Source organism: Musca autumnalis, unplaced genomic scaffold, assembly GCF_047663935.1.
Source record: "Musca autumnalis isolate F117 unplaced genomic scaffold, ASM4766393v1 scaffold_5, whole genome shotgun sequence".
In the NCBI taxonomy this organism is placed as follows: Eukaryota; Metazoa; Arthropoda; class Insecta; order Diptera; family Muscidae; genus Musca; species Musca autumnalis.
In genome coordinates this window covers 170,924,096-170,946,649 of record NW_027412088.1, presented here as the reverse complement: position 1 = coordinate 170,946,649, position 22,554 = coordinate 170,924,096, and the positions used below count along the sequence as shown (strand labels likewise).

Genomic DNA, 22,554 nt, shown 5'->3' with positions numbered 1-22,554 from the left:
CGGAAATTTAAACAGGTCGTACCATAAGAAGGTGTAATCTCCCCCTTGATATGTAACATGTACGACTTCAATTTTCATGACCCTTCGCAGGGCGTAAAACTGGTGATTTACACAGATAACTACATCATTATAACCATCGAAAATTCATCAATCAAGTGGAAGACAAAATCAGTATCTAAACAAAGGAGACGTGCAGCTATCAGCACCAAAATCCATAGCAATCATTTTCTCATCATGGACAATGGAGGTAAGGATATTGGGCATCAAGACTCTAAAATACTCGGCGTAATCTTCGACAACCTCCTTACCTTCTCGAAAAATGTAGTCACTGTAAAGTCCAGAAAATAAAAAAAGACGGTACTCAAAGCTACCTCGGATATGGCCACCGGAACATCAATGAACTGGGGGGCAAACACCTTGGCTACGTGTTTGTAGGAAAGAAACTTGCAGCTATCAGCGCTAAAATCCAAATCAACCCATGTATGGAACTCGATCTAGAGACCCCTAGTTTCATGCACGAATACAAAGCAACTGGCGTTTCGGAAGTCAGTCATACTGTGTGTAATCTTCGACAACCTCCTTACCTTTAAGAAACATGCAGTCCCTTAAAATCCAAAGTTCCGAAAAATGAAGTACGCAAAGGCATCTCTCTTGTTCACTACTTACAAAGCACATTGCAGCTCAGTTTTAAGCGACACTCAGTGGAAGACGTTGCAAATCACCCAAAGTAATGTCGCACGAATCGCTACCGAATATGTTCAGATGTCGAGTGTGGATCAGAAGGCAAGGATGCTGTCAGTGTAGCAATAAGACGTGCTACTCACTCGGCAGTTCCTGCTGGCATGTTATCGGCTATTGCATCTCAACCACCATATTGTGGAAAGGATATATCCCGCACCCACATCCAGCATTACAGCCCCGACATCCAAGATGTAATATCAACGGACATCGACCGAGTGTCACAGGCTGCCTCGCTGAAGACGATTAATACTCGAATTCTGCTTCAAAACGCAGAGGAACCGGTGTTACCAACCCCGACGGAGAAGTTTAAGCCCAGTAGTCTGTGTTTCTCCTTCATTCCTGGTCTATAGAAAGAGGATAAACTTACCTACATACCAAAATCGGAAAAAGCAACCTGACCTATTACAATTTCTTTCTTTTCCTTATGTACTCATATCAAGGAGTAAATATGAGTACTCCTGAAATATTGAGGAATTATGGATAAAATTACTCTGAGCATAGAATATCCGTCAACAATATAATATTTCATGAATTAGGGGAACTTCTTTCATAACAAAGAGTACTGACTGGAATAGTGGATAAAATGACTCTGAGGGTTTTGAGTAGTTTGGAAACCAGGACGGTGGTGCCCAACTTCCCTCGCATCAAACACTTGATCGGAATACTGAGTAATTATGGAAAAATTCACTGTGAGGCATTTGTCAAAGGTTGGAAGGCATGACGTTAACTTTATGACGGTGGCGCCCAACTATAAATCAATGAAAAAGTCTTAAAAGACTAGATCATCTGAAGTGTTTTAACGTCGATAAATATTAATTTAGCAGGGGGATGGGAAGTGCATTATTTTGCAAAGATTTTGTTCTGTTAAAAAGGTGCTTAAGTTGCCTTCCAAAACGTTAAAACGAAATCGTTAAAACTTCGTCGTACGAACCCTGGATATCCAAGGGTTAGGGAACTTATAGTTTATATTAATTTTTTTTCGGGTTGACCTTTATGAGGGTATTTGCAATGGAATTGGCATTTGTGGGTTTATTAAATCCGGTTATATGTAAACGTGCGATAACTCTTGAAGTCAATTTCGGGTTGACCTTTTTTTCGGGTTGACCTTTATGAGGGTATTTGCAATGGAATTGGCATTTTAAACCCAGTGGGTTTATTAAATCCGGTTATATGTAAACGTGCGATAACTCTTGAAGTCAACAGGCTAGTAGACGAACATAAGCGGAAGAGTGCGTTTAATAGATTGTGGGAAGCGGTTAAATCAATTTCGAACCCGGGAAAGAAGGATGGTAGAACGGCTGTTACTTTAAATGTCGTGATAGCGACAGTTGGTAGGGTTGGTTCAGTAGAGGACTGAACCAGAACAGGCGGTGTGGCCGAACTGTCGTGGTTACACCTGAGTTCCGAAGAGTTCCAGCCAGCCGTGCTTTGATGTAAACATGGCGTAAGAGCACGTTTAAACTGGCTCTTATGGGTACTTTACACGATATGTTTTTTACATATCAGTTGTCACTTTGCATATACATTTTGTATGGGAGAAGTGACAATTCATATGTAAAAAACATATCGTGTAAAGTACCCATTAAGGGGTGAGTACATAAGCTGCCTTGCCTACTTACCTTGCTTGATTCTGATAAAAGAATAAAAAAGAAAAGGGCAACCCAGTTCGAAATTTGCTCGGCCTTCTTTATTCTTTTATTTTTATTATGTCAGAAATGAAGCAGGAAAGTAAGGCAACCAGGCAAGGCAGCTTATGTACGCAGGCCTTAAAGTCAAGTCCATAGCTCAAACCTTAAATGAAATCTCATCTGGAATTCATTTGACGTTTAACCTATGGATATGACAGCTGAAATCGAGTGGATTTCGTAAATGTAAACCAAGCATAACTCCAGAGCAATGAAAAAGTTCTTCAATTATAAGCAAAATAAATAAAAAATAATGAACATATTAATAAAATAATCAATAAATATAGCTGAATCGTAAAATTTATAGTATTTTTCCACAAAAATCAGATAAACATTGAGCAGCTGACCATAAACAGATGATTAAAAAACAGCTGATCGAACTTGCTAAATTTTGCTGGGAAAAATTCTTTTAGAAACTTTTAGCAATTTCTCAGCAAGCAACTGTCAAAATTGTTCTCTCACTTCGCTCTCTTTTACTGAACTTTTGTGTAAAAAGACAGCATTTAGTAACATTTCGTAATAATTATTACAAATTATCAAAAAGATAAATATGTGAACAGAAAACAAAAAGAAATCGACTATTTTCATTCATAATTTTACAACTGTTTTTGCAGTTGTCTGGACGCCTACGTGTGATGGAGTTTTTGACAATCATGTTACAATTAGAAAGGTAGATGCCTCAGCCCAGCTGATCGAATCTAAAACGTCAAAAAACTATGAATTCGCCATGAAAAATCAAAACAAAAAACCATATGATTCGGTAAGTAAGAGATAGCATGTCTACACTTTATAGACAAACACAAGCGATAAAAAGAGACAACAAGAGACCATTTGGCGAATATTTTGACAGTTTACATTACAAAAAAGTTGCTTTGTTGTAGCAATTCGCCGATGCATCTACCTTTCTTATTGTACCATGATGTTGACAATCAATACATGTATTCAACTGTCCTGTCATGTATATGCGCAGGGTAAGACACATTTAATAGCCTGTTTATATTATAGCTTTTTGCCGGGTTAATCTTCTTTATGAGGATTTGTTTGACATACACGCAATGTCCCGGGCCATCCTAGAGTAATTTCAATGAAATTTTGACATTAAACTTTGCATTTTTTGGGAAAAATGCATAATTTCATGAAACTGGTGTACACGGTTTCAAGTGAAACAAACAGATCGTTTTATTTTACATTTTCTTTTAGTCCCGGTCCACACTAGCGTGAGTTTCATTAAAAAATTTCATGAAATTAGGCGTTTTTATGTCGAATTCCCCAGCAATTTCATGATTTTACCCTACTATGGAACTCGATCTAGAAACGCCTAATTTCATGAAACTTTTTAATGAAATTCACGATAGTGTGGACCGGGACTTACTTTCAAGTCAAAATTTTAGTGAAATTACTCTTAGTGTGGCCCGGGACAGTGGAATTGACATTTGAAACCCATTGGGTTTGTTAAATCCGGTTATACATATAAAAACCTACTATTACAGGTGCATTTATAACAGGTGGTTTTGGAATTTACGTAATTTATTTGACAGATATTCTATGGAATTGACAACTTAAATGACGGATGTTTTATAAAATATGTTAGATGTAAAAGCTGCTTTATGCTACACGGTGAAACTTTCACAGCTTATGGGAGAAAAGGGTGGTGAAAGAGCTCCCTTTCTCTCTTATGAAAGATGCATCATTCTAATGACTATATCTTGATTTAGTTGACTGAGGTTTTCAATATTATTATCATGATAATAAAAGGCAGTGTAAATATCATTAAAAGCCACTTTTACAAAACGTTTTTTTTAAAAAAAATTGCGTAACTCAATATTTGTTTTTACAGTTTCCAGTAAGAATTTTGCAGGCCACTGTATTCGCTTTGTTATTTTCCCATAAACATTTATAAAATCTTAATTATGTGTGTCCATTTTATTGCCTACAAATGTTCAGTTGTCTGAGGTGTAACCTCATGAACTCAACTATAATTTAAAGACGTGTTTGAAGTCATTAAGTGAGAGATTTAATGTAGTCGCTAAGTAAATGCCCTTCCATGTGTGATAAGAAAGATCAACAGTTGTCCCTTTATAGTTGGAGGTAGGTTTTGTTTATAGGAGGAGAGCACCCAATGCATTCTTAACAACAGTTGTGAGTTGTTGTTGCCGAAAGTGTGTTGTCTTATTGTTCTTATCATTTTTGTTTATTGAATTGTCTTTCTCTTTTTTGCTATGCATTTAATTTAGTCATAATTTTGCTCGACTTCGGTGTCGTTATCACCAACCCAGCTTTATTATAGTAACCTCATTTGCATAGAATCGCCGCCGTCTGTCATTGTATTTCATTGAAGAAAAAATGAAAAATCCAAACAAGACAACTTTCAGTTGCAAATATGAAGCGAGTCGTTGTGGTGGGAGCTGGAACAGCAGGTTTATGTGCAGCCCGGCGTGCACTGGAAAATGGTTTTGCGGTTACAATTTATGAACAGAACAGCGAAATTGGTGGCACTTGGGTATATACGGATGAAGTGGGTATCAATGAATATGGCATTGATGTCCACAGTAGCATGTATCAGGGTCTGCGGACAAATCTGCCCAAGGAAGTAATGGGCTATCCTGATTTTCAAATAGAAGGTTATGATGAGTCGTATGTACCCTCCAAGGCAATTGAAAACTTTTTAGGGGATTTTTGCAAGAAGTATGATTTGGAGAAGTATATAAACTTTTTGCATTATGTTATAAGGATAATGCCACGACATGACAATCAATGGGAGGTAAGTAATTTGAGTCTTTTTAAATGGTTGTTGGTGTTGTACGTAAAATTTGCATACATTTCTAGGTTGTTGTCAAGAATTTAAAAACCGGCATTGTTGATTTCCTCATGTTCGATTATGTTATGATATGCAATGGTCATTATCATACACCACTCTATCCAACAATCAAGGGTTCAGAAACATTCCAAGGTCAACAAATACACAGTCATGATTATAAGAATGCGGAAAGGTTTCGTGGTAAGTGTGATTCGAGGGGGGTTTACACATTGCTGTGTTGAGTGAAGAAAATGTAAAAAAGGTGCGGTTTATAGTACATAATCGGATTTAATAAACCCAATGAATTACAAATATCCATGCCATTGCGTATATGTCGCATAAGTCTTCATAAAGAAGGTGAACCCGGCAAAAGCTCTAATGTAAACATGGCATTAGATCAGTAGCTGTGATATTCAGTGAAGTGATTGCTAATTTGTTGGGTGTGAACATTGTATGCTACCTGAATGGAATCGATGCTGAACCTAATTTACACTGGCACCTGAAACAAGTGTTTTGATCAAATACATAATTTATTTGACAGATATTCAATTGATTTGACAACTTAAATGACGTGTTTTATTAAAACATGTTTGATGTAAACACGACTTTAAATGTGAAATAATGGAATAAACATTTGAGCCGTTGTTACACTGTAGGGCGTTGATGCCGAAAAGCGTTAAGCTGAAAACACATCCAACGTTTGATTAAAGGTTTGTGTTGGGCGTTGAGAAAAAATAACAACAACAAATGGGCGACGCCGACACCAAAGTCCAGCGTTGATATGTTTGCCGGCATATATTTTAAATGAATTTAAATTTTTCCACATCATGCCGAACAGTGTAAAAACGGCCAAAATGACAAAACTTTACCCAAACGTTGGATTTGTTTTCAGCTTTATTTTTGGAATTTCATGCTGCAAAACACAGCGCTCAGCTATGGTGTCATTTCATGTTTACATTGGGGCTTTTCCTAGGCATTGGCATTTGAAATCCAGCAGATTAAATTCGTTTATATGGGAACGTACTATAAGCCGAAAACAGAATAAGCACATTTCATTTTCACGGCTTCATTTATTTGACAGATATTCAATGGAATGGGAAACATGATGTAAATGCGGCTTATGTTTCTTGTTGAAGATTTGAAGACCAATTCGATATGTGGCCAGACCGCTTGATACACATTAAGAAATTAAAATTATAAAGACATTTATGCTAATGCTAATTTTACATTTACGAAATCCACTCGATTTCAACTGTCAATTCCATAGCTCAAACGTCAAATGAAATCTCATCTGGATTTCATTTGACGTTTAACCTATGGATTTCACAGTTGAAATCGAGTGGATTTCGTAAATGTAAACCAGGCATTACACCATAATAAAAAAATCATCATTAAGCATTATTTACACTAAAGCTTTTTTGCCCTGTGAATTTAAGTTGTCATTTTCATACAATATCTGTCAAATAATTCAAAATAATGCACAAAATCATCGTATATGTATGTGTACAGTCTAAACCAAGCATTAACGTTATTAATAACGATTTATTTCTTTTAAAAATGCCCAAATTCTTTAAAATTACTAATTTTTACATAAATAAAACAAAAAACTTATCTAACGTTTTAGTAAAGTTGGGCGTCGAAAAGATTCGATTTTTTCTTTATACTTTTATCGGCTATGACACCCAACATATGAAACACAAACTTTAACCTTCCCGCTTTTATATTTTCAGATGAAACCGTTCTCATAATCGGAGCCGGTCCTAGTGGCATGGATTTGTGTCATGAAATTTCTAAAGTTGCCGCAAGTGTCACGTTAAGTCATCACATGCCCGAGACACCAAAAACTCAATTTCGTCCGAATGTTAATCAAAAACCTGATGTTGACTATATTAATGGATCCACAGTTGTTTTTACCAACCAGGAAGAAGCACAATATACCATCATATTTTATTGTACCGGCTATAAATATTCATTTCCATTTTTGTCAGCAAATTGTGGCATTTATGTTGATGACAATTGGGTAAAACCACTGTATAAACATTGCATAAATATTGAATATCCAACGATGAGTTTTATCGGTATACCCTATTATGTTTGTGCTGCTCAAATGATGGATTTACAATCGCGATTTACTATGACATATTGGAAGGGTAAGAAGGAGCTGCCTAGCAAGGAGGAAATGCTAAAGGATACACTGGATGAAATGCAGCGACGATTTGCTAAAGGTTATAAGAAACGTCAGGCACATATGATGGGAGAAGATCAGGTAAGAGATTTCTAAAATAATATTCCTAAAGCTAGAACCTAATTTACACTAGTTAGATGTCAAGTGTTTTTTTGGCCAAATACGTAATTTATTTGACATATATTCTATGACATTGACAACTTAGATGGCGCCTTTTATTATAACCAGTTTAATGTAAATGCGGCTTAGACGTACATATATATGCAGTGAATTTCAACTGTCAATTCGATTTTATTGACATATACGCAATGGAATTAGCAGTTGAAATTCGCTGTATATCGGAAATGTAAACGTATGTCTTACAAATATATACACTTAAAGCTCGTTTAGATTATAAGCGCATATGATGATAAATTGCATTACCTCGAAAACATCTGTCAAATTCATCGTACTATTAATTAAAACGTTCTTAACTGCAGAGATTTCCTATTCATCTCGTTCCGAGTAGTAAATTTATTCTGGGCGTCCATAATTAAAATGATATTCAGTTCATCTTATACAGGCTTTGTTTACAAACAAGAAAAAAAGACATAAATCACATAGTTGTGAGTTATAAGCTTTGCTAATTGTTGCTGAAGTCCATATACAAGTTCAATGTTAACTCATTGCACATCTAGCGAAGTGTAAGCTAGCGCACTGCTTTCATAATTATAATTAGTTGATGTATTTTTGGTTAAAAACAGATCCAAGTTACAAGGCCAATGAAAGCGTAAACACTTCGCATTGCGAATGAAAATTTAAGTTTCTAGTTAAAATTGTTGATGTCATGATTGACTGCAGCAATCAATTACTTTGTTTATGACAAGTCGTTAATCGCACTTTTAAATAGTGGAATAAATGGAAGATGGAATTAATGTTCGTCTTGCAAAAAAGGCCTCGGTACATAGACCCCTTGGCATTCTTGCCTAAGTAATTTCAGATAAAGGAATAAAGAACCACTGAACGCTTTGCCTTTTAGTCTTTTACCAAATAACTGAAGCAAGAAACCCACCGCTTATGTTCCGTGGTCTTATAAGCGAATACGCATGCAATTTCGACCAAACATTAATAAATTTAATTAACAGTTTTAATTGACTGTTATATCATAAAACCTCTGGCCGTTATTTGTAACAGAAAGTGAAAATGTTGATATTATGTAATAAATCATGCACAGTGTGTGTTGTGCGGTCTTTTTCTTAACACAATTAACTAAATAGCCAGACATGGAAAAAGATTTATTTGTAAGGCAAGGTTTATGAAGCTTCAACATATACCTTATTTACATTGGCATCTACCAAAGCGGTGTGGCAAATGTTTGACAGATAGATGTCAAAATTTCAGTGATATTACTCTAGTATGTCGACAAGTTAGTAGGCGAGTATAATGCTTGGTTTACATTTACGAAATCCACTCGATTTCAACTGTCAATTCCTTTGCGTATACGTCTAATGAAAACTCATCTGAAACCCATTGGGTTTCATTTGACGTTTAATCAATGAAATTAACAGTTGAAATCGAGTGGATTTCGTTACTAGGCGTTTGCACCAGACAGTTTGTCTTCAAATACAACTCTGATTTACTAACACATGCATACATTTGTCGTTTGTCTCACAGTTATCCATTAGTTTTTCACAGACAGCCGGGTTGACAAATTTTTGACATTTTTGTTAAAAAGAAGTGAGATGATAATTCAAATGTGCTGAAAACAAACGAATATGTACAAAACAAAATGTGTAAACGGAAAACAAAAAGAAATAGGTGATTTTCATTCATAATTTTACAACTGTTTTCGCAGTTGTCTGGACGCCTACGTCACACAGGCAAGTTGTGGGAATTTGACAATCAATACATGAAGTCAACTGTCCTGTCATTTGTAAACGCAGGGTTAGGAGCCAAATACAATCGGTCAGCTGCGTGTCGCGTCACGCGTTAAAAACAGCAACCACATGAAAACTTCAAAATAAAACATGGCAACTTAAAGTTTTTTGTATTGACGCTTAAAATGACGCTCAACGGATTGATTGTATTTGGTCCCTTAAATCACTCTCGAATTTTACTTTCAATAGCGGGACATACCCGAGCAGCGCAAAAGTGATTAAGCGAAGAGGAGTGTACTACTCCGTATAAGAGCCTTTTCAGCCGAGAAGGTGCCAACAGTTTTTACGATGAGCAATGTTAAGCTGAAAACAGATACAACGTTTGATTAAAGTTTTGTGTCGTTTTGGCCGTTTTTACACTGTTGGGCATTATGCCGAAAAATTCAAATTCATTTGAAATATATGCCGACAAACAGATAAACGCTGGACTTTGGTATCGTCGTCGCGCTGTTGTTGTTGTTTTTTTCTCGACGCCCAACGCATAACTTTAATCAAACGTTGTATCTGTTTTCAGCTTTACAGATGTCATGCGAAACGTGAAATCACCCAAAGCGGAATCTGAATGGTAACGCTTAAGCAACTGGATGAAAGTCCATATCTACATTAGACAATTTTTCTTGCCGCAATTGTCAGTTTGTCGGTGAGAGAGGTTGTTGAGAGGCCTCACATCTCTCTCCATCAAACAATTGTCTAATGTAGATATGGACAAACCGAGTTTTGTATTTGACAAGTAGCCTCAATCTGCCGTTAGCCTCCCATATTGCTTTAAAACCCTGTAAAATTGGTAGGGTGGTCCCACTAATGAAACCGGGCAAGGATACCACCAGAGGCGGATCGCACATGCCGATTTCTCTCTTGTCGCCAGTAGTAAAGATTTTAGGGGCACTACTCCTCCCCATGTTGAAAACCACTTGCCTAAAATCAGCAGGGATTCGGGAAAATGCACAGTACCACGCAAGCATTACATGCCATATTACCACACATATCCGTCGATGACTGAACCAGAACTATTTATATGGAATAAATAAACAAAAATTAAAAAAACACCGAACAGCCATTGTGGCTCATGTCATAATCATGGTGGCTTTCGATGTGTGTTAAGGCCTGCGTACATAAACTGCCTTGCCTGATTGCCTTGCTTTCCTGCGTCCGTTGAGTGACACTTTGTGACACTTTAATGCGCCAGTCATATTGTTGTTTTTCAAACATCACTTACACTTTTTTCATGAGGTTGTTGTAACGCGACACTCAACGGACCGTTTGTGCCGGGGCCTTTAAAGCCCAGCATGAAAACTTCAAGAACAAACTTGGCTTCACTTACACATTCTTCATGTCACACAACGCGCAACGCGTCACACAACGGATCGTATGTACCTGGGCCATAAACGAAACACAAATAAACAATTTTTCTTTACTCTTCTAGCGGAAATGACACAAAACATTTCTCAAACGTTGGATGTCTTTTCAGCCAATGTATTTGTACTATGTTTACATTTACGAAATCCACTCGATTTCAACTGTCAATTCCATTGCTCAAACGTCAAATGAAATCCAATCGATTTTAGATGAGTTTTCATTTGACGTATACGCAAATGAATTGACAGTTGAAATCGAGTGGATTTCGTAAATGTAAACATAGTATTGGCCCATGAGTGACGAAGTCTTTTGCATTATAAAATTCATGGTACAAATATACAGGTAGCCGCATCGGCAATTGTTGGTAACATAAGATGTCAAAATTTGACATCAATTCAATGCAATTGACACATAATGTTACCATCAGCTGGCTTGATAATGCTACCTGTATTATTGTACCATGATAAAATTCTAAATAATTGGCCGTTTTGGCATTAACAGTGTAACAACGGCCCCAGAGGTTTATTCTGTTTCCGGCTTTACTTAAGGCTATGTTTACATTAAACGGATTTTAGTAATTTAAATTGTCAATCCCATACATCAAACTACAGTACGTTTATACTATATTTTAAGGCATCGGTATATAATAAACTTCGTCTGGCTGGCTATCTTTCTCCGCTTCATTTCTGACATAATAAAAATAAAAGAATAAAGAAGAAAAAGGCAATCGAATTTGGTTCGGCCTTCTTAATCCTCATGAAGGATGTTAACCCGGAAAAAAAGCTCTAATGTAAACATTGGCGTAGGTGATGCCAAGTTTTTAAGAACAGCAACGATCTGGGGACGCCGAAATCAAATTTCACCCTTGATCTATTTATGTACCTGTGTATTTAAGTGAATATGAATATAGATCTGTTTGATAACCCAAAAGTTTGTAAAAATTTGTACAAACTTTTACAAAATACTGTTCGATAACAAACTTTTTCAGTGAAAGAGAAATGAGAAGTAGTTGCAAGTATTTGCAAACACTAGAGCTGGCAAACCATCGATATTCCCAACATTAGATATTTTCGATATAATGTTTTAAAATATCGATTGCTATCGATATTATCGTTAAGTTGTCGTCGCCATTAATTTGGAGATAAAAATGGCGGAAATGTCAATGATTTTCTTGAAATTATGCAAAAGTAGTTCACAGAAATGTAAAGGAGAATAAACAAATGCTTTTATTTTATAAAAAAATGTAAAAAAATACATTTTATTTTACCGAAAAATTTGTACGTTTGACTACGGACTTACTTTCTTACACACACATAACCCTGCGTTTACACATGACAGGACAGTTGAGTTCATGTATTGATTGTCAAAAACCCAAAACTTGCCTGCGTGACGTAGGCGTCCCGACAACTGCAAAAACAGTCGTGAAATTATGAATGAAAATCGTCGATTTCTTTTTGTTTTTCTTTCACATATTTTGTTTTTGTTCATGTTCTTTTGTTTTCAACACATTTCAATTATTATCTCACTTCTTTTTCACAAAAATGTCAAGAATTTGTTAACCCGGCTGTCTGTGGAAGAATGATGGACAGCTGGTAGCCAAACGACAAATGTATGTATGTGTTAGTAAATCAGAGTTGTATTTGAAGACAAACTGTCTAGTGTAAACGCCTAGTAACCGAAAAGTAGCGAAAGTCCCAGTTTACATTAGGCGAGTTTACTTGCGGCAATTGTCAGTTTGTAGGTGAGAGAGGGTGCTGAGAGGCAAAGGGTTACCATATGCCTCACCTCTATCTCCTACAAAATGACAATTGCCGCAAGTAAACTCGCCCAATGTAAATTGGGACATATTTCTATTTATTTCAATGGATTTTAGGTTAAGGGTTTTTATTCCGATAATATCGATAGGCAAAACTATCTATCGATATTGAATTTTTAAATAACAATCGATATTATCGATAGTGCCATCGATTTTTTGCCAGCTCTAGCAAACACTTTTTACTTGCGATGTTATCGAACAGGTCTTATGTCCCGGTCCACACTAGAGCGATTTCAATGAAAAATTTGCATGAAATTATGCGTCTCTAGATCGACTTCCATAGTAGAGTAAAATCATAAAATTTCTGTAGTGGGGAATTCGATTTAAGAACGCCTAATTTCATGAAAATTTTTAATGAAATTCACGCTAGTGTGGACTGGGACTATGTTTCAGATAAAATTTGAAACTTTCTGTTTCATGTTCAACAGTGTAAAAACGGCTAAAACAAAGTAAAGCTGAAAACACATACAACGTTTGGGCAAAGTTTTGTGTCGTTTAGGCCGTTTTTACATTGTTGGGCATGATGCCGATAAATTCAAATTCATTTGAAATATATGCCGGCAAACACATCAACGTCGGACTTTGGTGTCGGCGTTGTTGTTTTTTTGTCAACGCCCAACGCAAAACTTTACTCAAACGTTGTATGTGTTTTCAGCTTAAAACTGTACTCAAACGTTGATTCACAAGAAAACTTGGCCACATTTACACTTTTTTCAAGTGGTTGTTATTTTTACGCGTAAAATGACACTCAACTCAATTCGAGCCTCTAAAGTAGACCAAAATTTGAAATGTTTGCGTCAAAGCGTGACACGAAATGACACTCAACGAACCGATTGCGTGGTTGGCCCCATTGTGCAATACATAAGGCATGGTGGAATAATAAGGTGTAACGCCAAAAACAGCTGATCTTCATACCAGTTGTCAAAATGCGTTATTGTGAATAAAATCACATACAAAATGTAAACAAGCAATTCACAGTAATGCATTATTGTGAGCAAATTTGACGTTTGACATGATTTTATGCAACACCTTGTTATTCCACCATGACATAAGGTGATGCGATAAATCCAACTAATTTCATGCAATCTGTCAAATTCATTGTTATGCTTGGTTTAGATTTCAACTGTCAACTCAATTGTTTAAACGTCAAATGAAATCCAATGAATTTCAGATGAGGTTTCATTTTACGTATATTCAAAGGAATTGACAGTTGAAATCCACTCGATTTCGTAAATGTAAATGTACTATTATTGTGAATTATTCGTATGAAAATGTAAACAAAAATTGTGACAGATTGAAGTAATTGCAATCAAAATAGACTTGTTGTGTGGTTTCTGATTCACCTTATTAATCTCATCATGGTTGACCATTATTAGTTTCACTATCACTGTATTGAATTTATCCTAAAAAACAAACTAATTTCAACTAATGATAACTTTTACTCTCGTTTTTTGAACCCATTTCAGATTTATTATTATAACGATTTAGCCGAGACTGCAGCTATTGAAAATATCAAACCTGTTATGACCTACTTACACAATGAAAGTAGTCGACGATTTTTGGACGATTTATTACATTTTCGTGAAGATGTTTTTCGCATTGTCGATAATGAGAGTTTTGTAAAAATAAATTAGGAGATGGATGGCATTTGTGTGTGATGGATGACGTTTATGATCGATCATTGGAGATATTGTCTTTGGGGTGATGATGTGCAGTAATAAAAGTAAGCATGAGTGTGTGTGGTTTGAAAATAAAAATAATAGGCCGTTTATATATAACAAGGTTAACCCAGTGGGTCTGGGTTTCAAATGTCATTTCCATTGTATATACTTCAAACAAATCCTCATAAAGAAGGTTAACCCTGCAAAAAACTATAATATAAACGCCGTATTAGCTTTTTTACTCAACACCAATAAATTTTAAAAAAATTGTAATTGAAATTGAATTGAAATTTGCAATAAACAAAAGACAGTAAGTAACTCTCGTTTTGTCTGTTGCTGTTTATGCCATTTATGTAGGAAGCTTGGAAGATCAACTCTCTTGTGGCTTTTTTTTTTTTTGCTTTACTCTCTCAGACAATCACTTTTATTTGTTTTGCATTCCTTTGGTAAAGCTTCAATTGAGTCATGCATGATGCATACCACTTACCATGATTTGTTGTGTGGTACTGCAAATGTGGGGAGGGCCATAAATAAACCACTACCAACAACCACCAAGAGTGTTGTTATTCCATAAACCAAATTAAAAGGCCGCTGCTTTACTAACTTACATTTGATATTTGTTTTCGTGATCTGCGATTTCAAATTCTTTGGCCTGTAAATGTTAAGGAACAGGTTCACTGGTCCATTCCATGGTAGTTCAAGCGGTCCATTAAACATCATCTAACGTTTTTGTATTGTGTTACATTTGTGATTTCTTTTTCAACTTCAAAAAGCATAGCGTATTTAGCATAACCAGTTTTGTTTGTTTTTGATAGATTTGTTGCTGTTGTTGTTGTTGCCACAATCTCAACTTAAAGTTTGATTGCGCTGCACTGAAGTTGTGAATTGAAGCCGGGGGGTTTTATGCTGTATCTCTTTGGACGGCTTGGTTGTATGTCGTGTAACGTAGACTTGAGCGCATAGTCAGACGTCTGTCGCACTGCATTGCACCGCACAATACTAAGCCGTTGAGAATAAATCCGATTACCACTCCATTGAATAAACGCTGATCGTCGCGAGTTTTAATTCAAGATTTAAAAGAAAAGATTTGAAAGAAAATTTTTTTAATTACATATATAAATTATTATTATTATTAAAAGAAAAAAAAAAAACAAACATTAAATTGTTTGCAGTGATGTTTTGATGATGGTTAATAATAAAAGTGAGTTCATAAAGTTGTCAGTTGTTAAGAAAAAAGTGAAAAAGAAATAAAACGAAACGAGGCAACCACAACCAATTTTTTTAATGGTCAATCCCCTCCACTGCTAATATAATAATTGCACATAAAGAATAGTGCATAAAAAATAGAAAAAGCAAATAAAAAAGAATTAAACTTTGTATTTTGAATCCGCACGACGTACATGCATAGATGAATTGTGTGGTTTTTTGTTTGTAACTACGGCTTATTGTTGTTGTTAGTGGATATTTTTTCTTTAAAAAAAGTGGTTTGACAAGTGGCTTGGTTACTACTTGCATTGTTTGTATTTAAATATCATTGTTGTTGCTATTATTATTACACAGCCCAACAATAAATTTCATCAACAATCACCACTGCCACAAAATTGTGAGCTGAATTTGAATTTCAATCCTAACGTTAAAAACAACACAAAGACATCACCATCAATATCATACTCTGGGGCCTCTGGAACACTGCTTATTTTTGAAACTTATTTCGGGATTAATGTACGTGCTAGGAATCCCTAACTCTTTGCTGACAAATATTGTAGATCAAAACAACTGTTTCTTTGTTTCTTGGCTTCTTCTTTTGTTAATGACAGAAATGTGACCATCATTACAAGAATTTAAAAAGTCATTGTTATATAATTTTTGGTAATACCCACATTGGACAAATAAATTTTGAGATTAATTAAAAATACGCAGAAGCAGTAAATCAATTTAATGGCACTCTAATAAAGTTTGCTTTAAAGGTTTTTGTTATGTCTTATCTGCTGCAAAATATAAAGGATTTATGTCTTAACATTCCCAGCATTGAGAATAGTGTAATTTAGGTCAATGTGTCGTATCGGGTAAGGAATTTTATAAAGATTCCCCGGTAGTTAAGCTCACTTTAAGCACAAGTATTTGGGGCAAATGCGTTATTTATTTGGTAACTTAAATGACTCATGTTTTATAAAACCTCTTGGATGTAAATGCGGCTTTACAGAGGCGTTTATTATCATGATAATAACTCTCAATCTTTATTTGATTGATAGATATTTTCTGGAGTTGTGTAGTTTCGGAAAGAACTAGTTCCAAGGAACTATTGTAACTATATCCAGCTCTTGCTTTCATATAGTTCTTTTCATTCTCCTTCCTTTAGTCCATATTTACATTGTGCGATTTTCCTTGCGGCAATTGTCAGTTTGTCGGTGAGAGAGGGTGTTGAGAGGCAAAAGGTTACCATATGCCTCACCTCTCTCTCCTAAAAATTGACAATTGCCTCAAGGAAAATTGCCTAATGTAAATATGGACTTAAACTAGATTGCCCACCTCTATTATTTCCTTATATTTTGCGCCAAATGAGATAAAACTCAGTATAGATTTACGAAATCAAGGGGATATCAACTGTCAATTCCATTGCGTTCAAATAACAAATCACTTGAAATACAATGGATTTTATGTGACGTATGCGCAATGTAATTGAATTGACTGACTGATTGAATTGTCGCGTTTATTGTCCGTATCTAAAGCCGAAAACAGTTTAACTTTTGAGTAAAGTTTTGCAATGTTTTGGCCGTTTTTACACCATTGGGCATGACGTCGAACATTTCCAATTTATTTGAAATAGTTTCAGACTGTTTCCGTATATCGAAGCGAAAATAGGTCTGTCTGGTTACGCTAAAACTTGTAACATTTTGTTGTTGTAGCAGCATAAAAACCTAAGTAGAAGCGTAGGTTTGAAATGCTGGTTTGGCAGCCGCTGGCCGAAACACTATGGTTCCGGGTCAATCCGGTACGAAAGAACCCGATGCCGTGGGATTGTACCAATTGTTGCTTGAAGTCGTCTATTAACACAAAAAAAAACAGCAAAAGCTTCTTTTAGTGAGAGTTTGCAAATTCTTGCTGGACAAATTTCTTCTAGCAAGCACTTGCAAACTCTTCTTCTTATTCCTGAAAATAATCAGCTGTTTTTAATTCTTCGGTGATTTATGTTTGTGAAACAACAACACTCCTATGTTCGTATTCTTTGCGAAGCAAAGACGACATAAAAACAGTGGTGGATATGAAATTCTTTAGTTCGACTCAAATTGTAGGGTAAACAGCTTTAATTTCTCATTTTATTTAATTTGCTAGATGGCTTTATTGACCTGTTTATCGATACAGAGTCGGCGAAAAAGGGAACTGATGAAGTTGTTTGGTGACAACTGAAACTATAGTATTCCCTACCCTTCGCCCGCAACTAATCACTTTCATATCCACTTTAAAATATTTTGTTGTTATTCAAACAATTGAATTACAACAAAATAGGGACTAAAGCTGAAATAAACACAAAGATGGAAAATGAAAAACAATTTTATTGTGGAAATAGCAAACCTTATTGTATTGTTTTTTTTTTTTTTTTGGAGAACAAAGTTGCAAAGTTGAAAAATTCCTTTTTTGGGTAATTTTCTTTTTTATTTTAAATAAAATACAAAAATTTTGCTTCATTTGGTTTCATTATTGGCGGACAAATTGTTTGTTTTGGCAAGCCAGCTGATTGCTTGCTGGTTTCTGCTGGGAAGGTGTGTGTTAACTTTTTACAATTTTCTTGCAGAAGAGAATAAAAACTCCTTACTCTCTTAGAAAGTTCTTTCTGGACAATTTTTGCTGGGAAAGTAACCAGGCAGATCTAATGTGTGCGAATGAAACACACACACGAATGGCCTATTCCCGTACTTTATAAAGTGGTAAAAGTTGTAAAAGTCGTAAACGATTTTCATATAAATTTTGTGTACGGGAACGCGAAATGTGTAATGCTAAGTTTACATTTACGAAATCCACTCGATTCCATCTGTCAGTTCCATAGCTCAAACGTCAAATGAAATCTCATCTGAAATCCATTGGATTTCATTTGACGTTTAACCTTTGGATTTGACAGATGAAATCGAGTGGATTTCGTAAATGTAAACATAGCATAAAAGTGGTAAAAATTGTAAAAACTTTTTAGTTCTGGAACAGAGCTAAAATCGTTTCTACGATCAACTCTGGATTTTGGTGTCGGCGTCGCCCTGTTGTTTTCTTTTCTCTGTTCGGCTTAAAGCCTACGTACATAAGCTGCCTCATCTGGTTGCCTTGCTTGCTTATGATAAAAGAATAAAAAAGAAAAGGGCAACCCAGTTCGACATTTGCTCGGCCTCCTTTAGTCCCAATTTACATTAGGCGAGTTTACTTGCGGCAATTGTCAGTTTGTAGGTGAGAGAGGGTGCTGAGAGGCAAAGGGTTACCATATGCCTCACCTCTCTCTCCTACAAAATGACAATTGCCGCAAGTAAACTCGCCCAATGTAAATTGGGACTTATTCTTTTATTATGTCAAAAATGAAGCAGGAAAGCAAGACAACCAGGCAAAGCAGGCCTTAAAGGCCTGGGTACATAAGCTGCCTCGCCTGCTTACCTTGCACATCGTCATATTAAAACGCAAAATTATGAATGAAAAGTTCAAAAAAAGGTTGACATCACTGTTGCTATCGGTAGAACTTTGCGACTACTTTTTATTGGTTGCTAACTTACCGAATAATATCGCTAATTACCGAAATTATACGCATTTTAATTTTAACGATTTTTGTCGATAACCAAAAAATGCGTTAGAGAATCCCACTACTGGTTTGAATTCCTTTTAATAGAGATGGGTGCGTGTCCAGTTCGTGACACTAAACAACAACTTCAGTATTTTTTACTTATGCCCGTAATTTCTACGCGTAGTTATCTATGAGTTCATAGATATCCCCCGTGTAAGCAAAATTTCATAATTTCAATCCATAGGTAACGTTACCGGGTCGAAAACGGCCGTGTTACTTACACCAAGAATTTTGCCTGGTTGATCGTTGCCAATGAAAATCACCAATGTTACCACATGTTTTCTAAATTTACACGCCTCGGTAAATGGCACGTAGAAATTACCAAACGCGCAGGTAAAGATAACTAATAGGTAACCTGGTTACCTAGGGCTAGAAATTACGGGCATTAGTCGTCAGTAGAGTGCACATGTGTTTAGTTGTTGTTGTTTAGTATAACGACCGTGACACGCTCACTTCCTTAACTCTGAGTCCAAATTCAAAAATTCTACAACCTGGACTGGCTGCATCCGAAAAGAATCAGAAGATAGGTGTGTGTGTGCACCACTCAGGTCATGTGTTGGATATCGTGCTATCAATTCGAGCGCAGTACAAAGTGGGGCGTTCGCATCTTTATTTGGATAAACACACTCGTGTTTGGCTTGGCAGATGACGTTCTATTGCTGCGATGGATGGTTAGGTATTCTACGAGTACGGCATTCATACTGTATCCTTGTATAGCCTGGTAAATTGCCTCAGGGTAAATGCGTGCCTGATAGGCTCCTCGATCTAGAGACTCTCGTTTGTTCCTTTGGACCTCAATCTAAATCATGGAGATTTCTCCTAACGGTGCTGCGTGGGGGAAGCCTTTCCACTAGATTGAGGCAGATATGCTCACGGTAGTAACACCCAAGCAGTCACTGCATCGACAACATCTTGTTGTTGCTAGTGCGTCTCATGAATATGGTCCACTGATGTCAATAAGAGGTACCCAGTTGCTGTCAACAGTTCGGCATTCTGCCAGGTTTGATTATTTTTCCACTGTGTTGCGCTAACATTTAGGGCCTGGCTACATAAGCTGCCTCGCCTGATTGTCTTACTTTCCTGCTTCATTTCTGACATAATAAAAATAAAAGAATAAAATAGGCCGAGCAAATTTCGAACTGGGTTGCCTTTTTCTTTTTTATTCTTTTATCAGAAGCAAGCAAGGCAAGCAGGCGAGGTAGCTTATGTACCCAGTCCTTTGCATACCGCACTGGCGCCGCATAGCTCACCACAAACCGGCCTTTTGCTTTGCAAGAGGTCAAAAAGGTTTCTTTGGCAGCATCCAATGTGCTATCGGTCTGCTGAGGATCTTATTCCTACTTCAGATCTCGTCGTAAATAGAATTGGCTGACGCGGACGACTTATACATGTTATCGAACTTTACACCCAAAATCTTGGAATAGGTTGTGGTCGATATCAGGACGCCATCGACCAGGTGGTTAGCAGTGTGGCCATACATTTAGCGGCGCATATTTTCATATTCCTCAGATGAAATTACTTCACTAAGTCAACTATGTAGATATTTAATCTAACACATATGTCATCGACTATAGGACCAGACTCTAACTAAAATCGTATACATTACGATCTCTAAGTAAGTCTTCTCTATGTCCTCGAACAGCTTGCATGGTTAAGGGTACGAAGGCTTTCGACAGGTCAAGAGCCACCATGATTGTTCGGTCGCATGGCCCGTTCTGGTTAAGTACTCGACTGAAATGTGCGGATATGCCGTGCAAAATTGTTCCGGTACTGTGAATTTTCAGGAATCCATGCTGAAGTTGGCCAACTGGGAAACTGCTTCTCATCATGGGGAGAAGTAGATTCATCTAAGAAACTACTACGGTCAAACGTGATTAAGTCGGGTCCTCTGTCAACGGAGTGTATGATAAGGAGGTGGTCTGAGCCAAGGAATCATTTATCAGACCCCGGGTGTCACAATGGTGATGTGCCTGGCGAGCTGTGGCAATCTCCTATTGTCGTTGTAGGACCGTCTTCTTTAACCGTGCAAAATATGAAGCATTCAATTTGTTCGGTCAGCGCTGTACACCCAGGCCCAGGACGGAATGCCAAAACTTATGATGAGAAATGAATATAATGCAGAGAACAACTATTCATCGCCGGTAGCAGCAACATAACTCCTATCGCTGTGGCGGCTGTGACCAGAGCTGTAGTGGGATTCTCTAACGCATTTTCTGGTTACCGACAAAAATCGGTAAATTTAAAATTTCGGTAATTAACGAAATTTCGCAGTTAATTAGCAACGAAAATAAAGTTGTCGGTAAGTCCTACCGATAGCAACAGTGTTGCTAACTTTTATTAATACTTTTCATTAATAATTGTGCGTTATAAGTTGACCGATTTTTGTCGGTTACCAAAAAAATGAGTTAGAGAATCGCACTACTGCTTCGGAAACGCACCAATTCGGTGAATGCGGATCTGACAAAAGGAAAAGATCCAGACAATGCGGGATATGCTCTTGAACAATAACGTAACTGCTATCACTTTTAGTAACTCCGTAAACGTTTTAACCCAATAGAGAATCTCACCAAAACTAACCTGAGATGGAAGAGTACAATGTTTGTTGGTTTCTCTCAATCCCAGTATGACCTAGAACTCACAAAAGGCATTGTGGCCTTTTACACAAACATAAATTTTACTTTGGGCGCCACTATAATTTTACTTAATTTTAATCTCAGTAGTGTTGTAAGCATTTCGAACTGGATCGACCTCTAAAATGCACCCACTCAATGCCAATATCACTAAATTTGACCCGTGGTGGAATAAATGCAAGTTTCTCAGTCTGTTTCTGTATGTCGAAAATGCACATGTGTGCGAATTAAACACACCCAAACTTTAGTTTTCGAAATATTATTTTACTTTTGACTTTGCTTCACAACAAAAACAGATTTGAAAACACACACACACGAGTTTGGTAGTATTTCATTCGCACACATTTTCGCTCGATATAGAGGAACAGGCTGTTCGTGTTTTTTTTTTTCAAGGTCTGGCCTTTCTCAGGGCCGAAAAGAACTCGGGGCTGACATTCTGAGCTTTAATGCAGTTTAAATATTGGTCCGTGAACATTTTACATTGGGCGCCACTACAACATCACTTTTATGTCAGTAGTCTTGTAAACGGTTTAAACCGGAGCAACCTCTTAAATGTACCCACTCCATGTACATAAAGACTGCCACATCTCAATAAGGCCGCCATCAGACCATCTGCTTTTTCACATGTATGACATCAGCTGGTCTGTATATTAGTATACCCAAAGTGACAACATACATGTGAAAAAACGGATGGTCTGATGGCCGCCTAAACTTGCACTGTGGTGGAATCATCCTAAGGTTTGGGGTTTCTCCCCGTCCTGATTCGATATAAGATAGAATACTTGTTGCGCTTTGATGAAGCTAAAACATTTGTCTGTCTACATTTTATGTTGGGCGACACTGTGTTACAATAGGTCTGTTCGATAACACAAAAGTTTGTACAAATTTGTACAAACTTTTACAAAATGCTGTTTTATAACAAACTTGTTCAATAAAAGATAAATAAGAATC

The 22,554-nt window shown here is 36.6% G+C and overlaps 3 protein-coding genes across 5 annotated transcripts in view; 2 read left to right on the top strand and 1 right to left on the bottom strand.

Annotated features, from left to right (window-relative positions):
- The window catches only part of LOC141387768 (uncharacterized), a 36,547-nt gene extending 21,670 nt beyond the window's left edge, over nucleotides 1–14,877 (bottom strand). The window contains exon 1 of the mRNA XM_073957954.1: nucleotides 14,766–14,877. Coding sequence (XP_073814055.1) covers nucleotides 14,766–14,877 — 112 coding nt within the window. The remainder of the gene's footprint in view (nucleotides 1–14,765) is intronic.
- Nucleotides 4,666–14,471, top strand: Fmo-1 (Flavin-containing monooxygenase 1). Of its 2 annotated transcripts, XR_012408627.1 has the most exons (5): nucleotides 4,666–5,187; nucleotides 5,253–5,424; nucleotides 6,954–7,489; nucleotides 13,963–14,259; nucleotides 14,391–14,471. XR_012408627.1 is itself a non-coding variant. In XM_073957953.1 (4 exons), the coding sequence occupies exons 1-4, from the start codon at nucleotides 4,807–4,809 to the stop codon at nucleotides 14,128–14,130; spliced, it is 1,257 nt and encodes a 418-aa protein (XP_073814054.1). In that variant the 5' UTR covers nucleotides 4,666–4,806; the 3' UTR covers nucleotides 14,131–14,471. The 2 variants fall into 2 exon arrangements, 1 of the variants encoding a protein (XP_073814054.1); XM_073957953.1 differs by having other exon boundaries at nucleotides 13,963–14,471.
- Nucleotides 14,878–15,039: 162 nt separating the features above from the next.
- LOC141387765 (uncharacterized) overlaps nucleotides 15,040–22,554 on the top strand; it is a 53,812-nt gene continuing 46,297 nt past the window's right edge. The window contains exon 1 of one of the 2 annotated variants that reach the window (XM_073957948.1): nucleotides 15,040–15,358. The gene's annotated coding sequence lies outside the window, so the exon portion shown is untranslated. The remainder of the gene's footprint in view (nucleotides 15,359–22,554) is intronic. The other variant, XM_073957946.1, reaches the window with a different exon arrangement.

Coding starts and splice junctions, on each gene's coding strand:
- Fmo-1 (XM_073957953.1), top strand. CDS start 4,807: ATGAAGCGAGTCGTTGTGGTGGGAGCTGGAACAGCAGGTTTATGTGCA. Junction 5,425..6,953: donor GAATGCGGAAAGGTTTCGTG/GTAAGTGTGATT, acceptor TTATATTTTCAG/ATGAAACCGTTCTCATAATC. Junction 7,490..13,962: donor ATATGATGGGAGAAGATCAG/GTAAGAGATTTC, acceptor AACCCATTTCAG/ATTTATTATTATAACGATTT.